We start from the raw sequence: 10,117 nt of genomic DNA on the forward strand, positions 1-10,117 counted from the left end.
TGGGCGATCTCTGAGGCTCCTTTCACCTCCAAATTCCTAGGAATTTGACTTCCTTAGATAAGCTAGAATCCTCCGTCAAAGATAATGTACAGAACACACATTAGCCTGATAGTATAATCACCCCAGAAGAACTGTTTGTTTTGGGCTATCAACATTTCCCAAGACACATGTAAAATGATACCCACTGACTCAGAACACACCATCACTTTCCCAGATATTAATCACTTTAAAAGGCAGGCTCTTGGTTCTAGAAAGCAGTATTTATGATTTTTAGCAATTTTACTCTATTAGCAGGTTTAATAGACCATCTGTAAAATTACCAAGTAGAATGAAAATTAAAAAAAAAACAACTCCCCTAGGAATTCATCCCATAAAATATTTATTAATAAGTAAAATGATTTTCCCCTGCCTTTGGTTATTAAGAGGTTTGATGGAGTATCTTGTTGACAACAATTGCCAACAATGGTTTTATTCAGTCATGAGATAACAGGTAGAGATGCATATAAGCAATCAAACAGGTAGACACATGATTGATGACAGATAACCACAGCTACAGATATAAATATGTAAAAGACCATACCTTATGACCATTTAATTACAAATCTTGGTTTTGCTAGCATTTGGAAATTTACTAGCACACATCTTGACTTATTTCTTATAAGTGAACAATACACAAATAAATTCACTTGAGATTCATAATTCACAATGCTGGTAATGAATACAGTGTTTGCTGAAGACTAAGAGAGAAGAAAACAAGAACTTTGTGGGGAAGAAAGACAATGCCTACTTTGAAAAGCTCTTCTCAACTTAACAGTCCCTCTTGCTTGAAAAATAAGACATTTTGATAACGACGGTATAAAAAGCCTAGATTTGCACAGTAAATTGTATTTGTGGTTTAAATTTCATCCCAAGACTGGGATTATGGCTGAGAAACGATACTAAGTATCTTTATAAAGCATGTGAGTTTTTATAGGGAAAATAAGAAAATGTTTTATCAGATCTAGGCAGAAAGGCTGATGTTATAACATTTATAACAACAGTAATTACCTGCACTCAGTACCATATGGACATGGAGATTTGAACACCAAACAGAATGAAAGCCAAGCCATAACACACGACAAAATTAAAAAGGAACCTGGAGAAGTAGCAGGTGATACAGTTTATGATTTCAACACAAAAACATTACTTCTTCTCAGATATCAATGTAAAGCCAGAAATTTAAAAGATACAATCAAGAAGGGGATGAATGGTTTTATTACTACACCATCCACTACTTCAAGATTAAAATAATCCCAGAGTTCTGAAATGTCATCAGTTAAGAACTATACAATTTCTTTCAGTCTTTTTTTTAATGTAGAAAACCACTTTGTAATAAGACCTCTACACTAGGTAAAAAAGCACAAAACAGACCCCCCCAAAAGCACAAAAATAGATAATATATATATCTTTTTACAACAAATTAAGATGTGCCTGGGAAATACTGAGATCAAGGACTAACGTCTGAGTCCAGGTTGGCTTCCTTTTATAAGAACTGTTGTTCTTTGCGTCTCCCCTAAAACCTTAGATGCTTATTAGAAACCGGCCCAGGTAACGGGGAGGGAACAGCAGTTCTGATCTTGTAAAAAAAAAAAAAAGTAATAATAACAAAATAATAAAAACTCTCCATCCGTTTACAAAATTCTTTTGACAGCCATACCTCAAGGGCACTTAAAGGCTTACAGGTGTCACGGAGCCGTTGGAAACGACACAGGTATCTCCAGGGACTCTTCTTTCCCATCGTAAATCAATCATACACCAGGATAAACAAATCTAGACACGCTAATTCAGAGAAAGATGTTTTCATACAGTTTGAGGGCAAATGAAGCCATCCAACAGAACCATGCCATAAGCAACACCGACAGGCAGAGACTTCCAGGCTAGAATCCTTCCCAAGCCCACAGCGCCCGCTCACCCCCGGCTGGTCCAGGCCCCCTGCCACCCTCTGAGTTACACAGTCACCGCTGGGTACATCTTCTGTTCGCTGTTAGTGTGGGGGAAGGGAGCCTGGAGCTGCCTGTAGCCCGTCTGCAGCCCATCCAGGAACGGGGGCACCGGGGTCAGGGGCACCGAGTCTGGCTGCACGGGGTACCCCACGAAGGGGGGATGGAGGTACTGCCCCTGATGGGGCACGATCTGGGTGGCCTGCTGGCAGTTGAGCACGGAGAAGTTCGTGGGCATGTTCACATACACGTTGTTCATGGTGCCCTCGGGCAGGCAACAGTTGGTCTGGGACCTGGTCGGGGGTGCCCGGGCCCCCGAGTTGGCGCTGGAGCTGGAGCTGGCGGCCGTGCTGGACTGGCGGGAGGAGGAGCCCCGCGAGGTGCTGGCGCTGGGGATCATGGGGATGGTCTCCACCAGGCGGGGCCCCCCCGGGGCCCGGCTCAGCTGCGGCTCCTGCTTGGGCCGGAGGCATCTGCAGCAGCAGGCGGCCACGAGGGACCCCAAGACGATGAAGGCGACAAACACGGACCCGACGATGAGGAAGGGCACGTAGATGGGGACTGAAGAAAAGGAGAGAGATATACATGATGACTTCCTGAAAGGAGGCAGTAAAAATCTGATGACTTCCTGGAAGGAGGCAGTAAAAATCGGTGATGGGCAGCAGAGATCAATAAATGAGCCACACCAGTTCCCAGAGTCCCGGAACCGCGACCGGGCGGTGTGCGCGCTTGTCGGAGGCGCACAGCACAGGAAGCACCGCCCTTTATCAGGAGCTTAGGAAAAGGGGGTGAGGATTAGGACCTGCCTGCAGACTGGGGGGTCGGTTCCCAAAACAAAGCTGTTTACGCTGACAGCTAGACTCATCAATCGCAACACTCTTTGAGGCAGATATCCAATTTATCAAAAATATGAGTTTTACAGATTGAGTTTATTCTAAAATTCCTACAGTAACTGCACTGCCCACATTTCAGTCTGCCCTAAAGTTTGTGCGGTCTGCCCAGAAATGAGTCGATAGTATTTCAAAGTCTTTTTTCTTTTCCCCAGAAAGTTATTCGCAGTTCTGGCAAACTTCTTTGACCATTTTTTTCACAGGTTCTTGTTTCACAGGCAAATAAAAAATCTAGGTCACATCCTAGTCACAGCCATTTCCAAAAAGAGTTTGTAAGGCACAAAGGTCAAAGGGTTTTAAGGGAAAAAAGCCCTCCCATACACACTTGCCAAGCTGAAGGCTGGTAACTGGGAGGTGGGCCTGCATAGGGGGCGGTGGGGAGGGAGCAGGGGAGCTATCCAGACAATGATGGGTCAGCATGAAACAAGGTACCCAGGAGGACAAGTGTCTCCAGGGGCACCAAGAAGGGCCTAGGCAGGACGAGGTGGTGGAGGAGGAGTCACAGGCCTGGCTTAGGACACTGGATTCTGTGTGGAGAGCCACAGGGAAAGCTATAGAACATACAGCAGTCAGCATCGTACCTAGCCAGTAAGATTTATTCCAGAAAATAAAACTGTCAAGATAAAAATAAACACTTTCTTAAAATCAGTAGTGAGCTCCATTTTTAAAATTATTTTACTTACAAAGATCTTGGGGGGTGCCGTGGGCCTAGCACTATGGGGTTTCAGAAGCTGGACACACTGGCTTGATGGGGACCAAGAACCAGGAGGGAAGGGTCTGTGGACCCCACCCTACATGACCAAGAGCCCGTGTCTTTTGAGGTGTTCCTTCCCATCTCCCTCACTATCTGATTGGACATGAGGGCAAGGACTGGTCCCACTGTTCTCAGCCAGTACACAGTCCAGGAAGATGCGCAGCTCCCCAGCACCTAGGGCAGAGACTTAAAACACCCTCTTATCCTAACTGTCCACTAGGGCAGCGGCTGTTCTAACCACGCTCCTCTGACAGTACTGATATTTCTAGAGTTGGTGTTTCTAAGACACAGAACCATACAGAGCCACAGAGAAAGGATGGCTTGTCAGTAAAACATACTTTATTAAGCATGTAACCAAAGGCTGATGATGGAAGATAACATTTTCTAAATTAAGACACCAGCCTTACATGTTATTGAGAAGTAAACGAATTAACAGTTAAGAAAAAATACCCTAAACGTTAGAATGTACCTAACTGAAGGCAGTCTAAGTCCACATAATGAGTTTGGGGGAGAAATAACTGTTCTCTTTCCAGGATTTTAATCAGAAGCCTAAATAACTACGCAGGGCAGAGAAGGCAGTGCTCCTGGAAGCCCTGGAGACTGCTTGATTAGACATGCTGTCCTTCTTGACTGCAGAAAAGCAGGGTTTTTAGGAAAACAGATCCAAAAGTGCAACTCAGAAGGCTTCCACTCACACGACAGGATCGTGAGAAGCTGGCTGCCCACCGACTAGTCCGCAGTCACTGCGGCGTCTGGGAGGCCGTCTACTGCCAACTTGGCAGGCCCCAGGAGCTGTGTGCCTTTGGCTCCTCCCTCCAGCTCCAGGTCTGCTCTGTGGCCACACACCCAGCTGCACTGGGCTTGCCTTCCAGGACCCCTCCTCATCTCCCTTCTCCTCTTCTCAGTCAAGGCAGAGATCAGGAAGGATGGCTAACAGAAGTGTGCGACTGAAGGACACTGAAAGGAGCTGCCTCTCACAAGCCCAGCCAGTTCTAGGAAGAGTGACCAGCAGAGCAGGGCTCAGGCAGCTGGAACCCGGGGGGCTCAGGGTGCAAAGTCCTTTCCTTCTCAGTACCTGCCAAAGAAACACAGGAGATGCCGCTCTGGGCTACAGGTGCCCGTCCACCTCCATTGGACCATGTCCTCCCTCCCTGGACACATCCTGGGTGTGTCCTCGAGGCAGGAAGGGGTCTTGGAGGCTGGTGACAAGCAGAGGAAGTGAAATCTATCAAATGTTTTCAGGAGTATATTTTTCCAACTCTAATTTGGGCAATTTGAAAAACTATAATTAAAAAATCAAAGCCATAAAGAGCAAGACTGGCAGCGCTCTGATATCACACGCACCAGGTGGGTGTGATAAGGAGATCCGGCCGGGGGAGCCCTGTCTTAGGGACAGCTAGACGTTCCCAGGGTCTGGGGTGCCGCGTCACCATCACCCCGGGGAAGGCCCCGCAGCTGTCTTCCCTGTGGGGAGCCCTCAAGTGCCCCCGCCAGGACAGGACCTTTTCCCTGGACTTACGGAGACAGGAGACACGGGGAGGGGCAGAGAGACCTCCGGGGAGGAGGAACGTGGGGCTGTCTGCGGCCAACTCTGACTTGCATGTTACGATCTTGTTTGTTTCGGGAAAAATCCAAGCCAAGCCACTCTCTAGCTGACAGATGGGGCAACTGAGGCCCAAGACAGTGGACCGGTGTCCTGTTCCGCACACATTAAAGGCTGGGCCAGAGTGCAGACACCGTCCCCCGCCCACCCCCCCAGTCCAGACCCCACGCCCGCAATCGCAGGCTCATAACTCCCTCCTCCTCTCCAGGCTCGCGGGGCCCGCCGGCGAGCCTGCGCCCCTTACCCCGCTTCCGGCTCGCCCTGCCCGGCCCGGCCCGCCTACCTGCCGAGCCGTCGGGGCCGTCTTTGTCCGAGCGGCCGGGCTCGCTGGCGCCCTGCTGGCGGTCGTTGTCGCAGCCGCCCTGGTCCAGGCGCGCGTCGGCGCTGGAGCAGCAGTAGCGTAGCGCGCAGCTGCCGCAGCAGATGGTGGCGTCGCCGCCGTCGAAGCGCTCGGGGCACTGGAAGCCGAGGCGCCAGACGCCCTGCGCGTCCAGCCAGCCGTGGCAGTACTCGCCGCTGGCCAGCGCCCCGGCCGCCAACAGCGCGGCCAGCAGCAGCCGCAGGAGCGAAGCGGCGTCCGGGGAGGCGGCGGCCGGGTGGCGGCCGGCCCACATGGCACCACTCTGGGCGCGGGCGGCGCGTCTTCCGAGGGCGCAGAACCGACTCCGGCGCCCTGGTCCTCTTCGCTGAGTGTCCGGTCCGCGGGTCACCGCCCCCGCCGCGACGTCCGGGACCTAAGCCATGCCCTCCCTCGGCCGGCAGCGCGGTCTGAGCAGAGGCAGCCTTGAACTCGTGGGCACTCGCCGACCGAACTCTCCGGGTTACGACTCAGAGGGTCCCCGGGGCTGCCATCGGGCAGCCTCCGGAGGCTTCACCCGCGACGGGACCCTGCCCGTGCATCCCCGAGGGGACGATCACTCTAGCCAGACCACCAGTGGGCGTGCCGCGGCGTACCCAGAGCCAGCGCGCTCCGCAGAGTTTAAGCCCTGTGGTCCCGAGTGCGTCTCGTTTCCTTTATACCCCGCGCCGGCGGTGAGAAGAGCCCAGGAAGCCGGGCAGCGGGCGCAGGGCTCCGAGCAGCAAGTGCAGCGGTCGGCCGCGCCCAGCCTTCTGCGCTCCGAGCTCCGTCCGCATGGCTCCGGCCGCGCCGCCCGGGCAGCGCACCTCCCCACCACCCGGCCGCAGCTCCCACGATCCGCTCCGCGGCCGGACGGTCGGTCCTCCAGACGCTCGCGGGCGTCCGGGACGTAGATGAGGACCCTGCGAGCCCCGCCGCGGTCCCGGGAGCCGGGCGGGCTGGCGGTGGCCGCGGCTGCTGCTGGGAGCGGATCCAGGCGGGCGGCTTGTCCCGCTCCCCTCTTCTGCTCTCCGGCCCCGGCCAGCTCTGTCCGGCGCTCCTTCTCCCCCGGCGGTGCGCCCTCGCGGGGGGCGGGGGGCGGTGAGTAGGGGGCGCGCACAGTCGGGCGCCTCCCACGGAAGTCTTGATTCCCCGGGGCTGCGGACGAAACCGAGCGCAGGCACCCCGCGCGCGCGCTCGCGCGGCTCCGACTCTGGGGCCCAGCGGCAGCGCTGCGCTCTTAATAGGGGCGGGCACCGCGGACGCGCATGCGCGCTGGACCACCGCTCCCTGCTCCGGCCTCCCCGGCCGCCGGCCTTTCACCTTCCGACTCGTAGTCGCGGGCGGTGGGCTGCCGGCTGGAAGGCGGGCGGGAGACCCGGGCTGGAGCTGACACAGTAACAGCAGTCCTGGCAATAAGGACAAACTAAACGTGTTTCTGCAGGTCTTAGGCATTCACAGTTGGGTTTGATTCTCAAAACTTCCCAAAGAAGGCTGATAATTGCGCTCCACTTGGCAGACACTGAAGTTGTCGCTCAGAATCACGGCCCCATTTAGTTCCAGGCCCCTGCTGTCCAGGTCTCGGCCAGCCACGCACGGACCGAGGGCCCCGCGGTGGGCTCGGGCCTCTACTAAGTGGGACGGAGACTGCCCGAATGAGGCCTACTTTCAGATGATTTGTGTCTCTTCTTGTCTTTCTAAATTTGGGCCGAGCAATTTATTGGATCCAGGCAGAAAGGTGCCTGGGCCCCCCATTTGGCCCCGGCGGTGTAGACAGCTGTGGGAGGAAGCAAACAAGGCTCCCGACAGACCCGCAGCGCGGCTTTGAGGAGGAGAAATTGATAGCTGCTGACCTGCGGAAGCCGCAGCAACAGGTGCTGATGCTATTAAAGACGCCACGATTATTTTTAAAGGATCTGGTGACCCAGCCAACAAGGCCTGCTAGTCAGCAACCTGAAATCTAGGCCTCATCTGACCAGAAGAACCCTGCATTGTGCTGGCCTTAGTTTCCTGATCTGTAAAGTGGAGCACAGGACCTGCAGGGGTTTCCCAGGTAGCAGTAGGGGTAAGGAACCTGCCTGCCAATGCAGAAGACATAAAAGACAGGGGTTCAGTTCCTGGATTGGGAGGATCCCTTAGAGGAGGGCATGGCAACCCACTCCAGTATTCTTGCCTGGAGAATCCCAGGGACAGAGGAACCTGGTGGGCTACAGTCCATGGAGTCGCAAAGAGTCAAAGACAATTGAGCAACTTAGCACACACACGACCTGCAGAGGTCCCTTCCAAGTCCATGACCGTGGAACACAAGGCAGTTTTATTCACAGCAAAGACACTGCTGTTCAGCACCGCCCAGCACTTGTGTCAGCTGGGTCACCTGTCCAACTCAAGTAGGGTGGCTACCCTGCCACCCACCACTCAGAATCAAAGGAAAAAACCTACCCTACGCCCTGGAAACAAACATCTTACTCTTCAGTAAACCTCTCTCCAAACACTGCACTTTACTTCATTGCACTGTGGGGAGGGGTGTATTTTTAACTTCAGAAAACCGTGCATTTAAATGCACCAGCCAGGAACTTTTCTAAACCAAGTAAATTAACAAAATTTTAATATCAACTTGTTTGTTCCACAACTACATGCTAAGCAGTCACGGTGTACTGTGGCTCTGGGTTGGGTACTGGGGGTTCTCCAAAAAGCCAGACATCCTGGCCATTTCCCCCAAACAGAGCTGAAAGTCAATGGAAATTGGACAGAGACACAAAGAACTGACTAAGCAAAGACGGTACAAGTATTATAAAGCTGTGTGGTGATGTCCAGAGTCAGTTTAAGCACATAATCTGGGGGCAGGGAGATGGGTGGGAGGGTCAGAAAAATCATCAGAGCAATGGCATTAGTTCAGATGAAGCGGAGGGAAGACTTGGGTGTTAAGACTGGGTCTTTTTCTTAGAAGATACTATGAGCAACCGTTTATTGAGTGCTTCCTCTATGCTGGACACAGGGCTGAGTTTTACCTGAGTAATCCTCACAGCCACCCCACAAAGAAGACATAATGACTTGCCCCACTTTACCAGTGAAGATAGCCCGCACTATCCTTACAAACAGAAAGTGACAGTTTCCTGGACTCCAAAGCCTTCCCACCATGCTGCTGGTCACCAGGCTCCACTACAGAAAGCTAGAATGAACTTCAGAGTCTACACCAATCACCAGAGAGTTAGGCAGCATTGTTTTCCTATGGCACCATAAAATAACTAGGGTCGTGTTCAAAAGCTTAATACTTTACCTTGCTTTTTGTCTTGGGGGGAAAAATGCAAGGGAACTGTCCACTTCTTCAGACAGCACCTATGTCATAGCTTCCTTCCACTATACATTTATCCACTTCTCCAAACACCCACCATTTGTCAGAGTTTACTAATGTAAACAATGAAAGCAATGTTGCTCATTTTCATATAGAAATTGATTTATGACCTGGTAATACCTGAGCCCCTTGTACTGCAAGGAGATCCAACCAGTCATTTCTAAAGGAGATCAATCCTGGGTGTTCATTGGAAGGACTGATGCTAAAGTTGAAACTGCAATACTTTGGCCACCTCATGCGACGAGTTGACTCACCACTGGAAAAGACTCTGATGCTGTGAAAGGTTGCGGGCGGGAGGAGAAGGGGACAACAGAGAATGAGATGGCTGGATGGCATCACCGACTCTGTGGACATGAGTTTGAGTGAACTCCGGGAGTTGGTGATGGACAGGGAGGCCTGGCGTGCTGTGATTCATGGGGTCACAGAGAGTCGGACATGACTGAGCGACTGAACTGAACTGAACTGAATACCTGAGCCTAAACACAAGAAGTTTTTCCCAAACAGTTCATAATTTAGCCCACAACCAGCAGGCTTGGAAGTGCAAAGCTTTGAGCAAATTCATCCTTTTTTCCGCACTGCTGTGTTCGTGTATTCCCTAAGAGCGAAGGAGTGGCCTCTCCTGTGGTTACTCAGTGCAGTGGTTGACTGTCTTCAGTGCTCATGGAGACTTTATATCATTCTGTTCCTCCCTCTGACTTGCTTTTACTTTTTCTTTGTGTATCTAGTATGTTGTACTGAAGTTTTATAAAATAACTTGTCAGGTACTTACTGGGCATCTCTGTTAGAGGTGCTACCTGAACACAGTAAGGTGGTAGGACTCCTTCCATAAAATATTCCCAGACCATCCTTAACAGACAGCTTTAAACTATTTTGCTAGTCTCTTCTGAGCACCTGTAATTAGTTATCAAAACATATAGGTAGTAGTAATAATAATTTATTATAATCAAAACTAAATGTCAGGCAATCTGCCAGAGTAGATTTAAACACCGATGAAGGTGTGCCCTTACCCATTTTAAAAAGTTGAATTCTATAGATACTAACTGCAGATTTTCAGTTTGTTTTACCTTTCAGTTTGTGCCTATATACAGATATATATGAATAAAATGCAATTATTTAAAAACAAACTTCTGACATATCTTCAAGAGTACAAGTACAAAGTCATAGAACTATAGAAATGCTTACTTATAACTTTGCTAACTGGA

The 10,117-nt window shown here is 51.2% G+C and overlaps 1 protein-coding gene across 1 annotated transcript; it reads right to left on the reverse strand.

Annotated features, from left to right (window-relative positions):
* Positions 1-362: 362 nt before the first annotated feature.
* SHISA2 (shisa family member 2) lies at positions 363-5,840 on the reverse strand. Its single transcript, XM_055426359.2, has 2 exons — positions 5,510-5,840; positions 363-2,540 (listed from the first exon to the last, which is right to left on the reverse strand). The coding sequence occupies exons 1-2, from the start codon at positions 5,838-5,840 to the stop codon at positions 1,987-1,989; spliced, it is 885 nt and encodes a 294-aa protein (XP_055282334.1). The 3' UTR covers positions 363-1,986.
* Positions 5,841-10,117: the final 4,277 nt, after the last annotated feature.

This window comes from Moschus berezovskii, chromosome 13 (genome assembly GCF_049115385.1).
Source record: "Moschus berezovskii isolate FMDL1 chromosome 13, NW_MosBer_1.0, whole genome shotgun sequence".
NCBI classification, from domain to species: Eukaryota; Metazoa; Chordata; class Mammalia; order Artiodactyla; family Moschidae; genus Moschus; species Moschus berezovskii.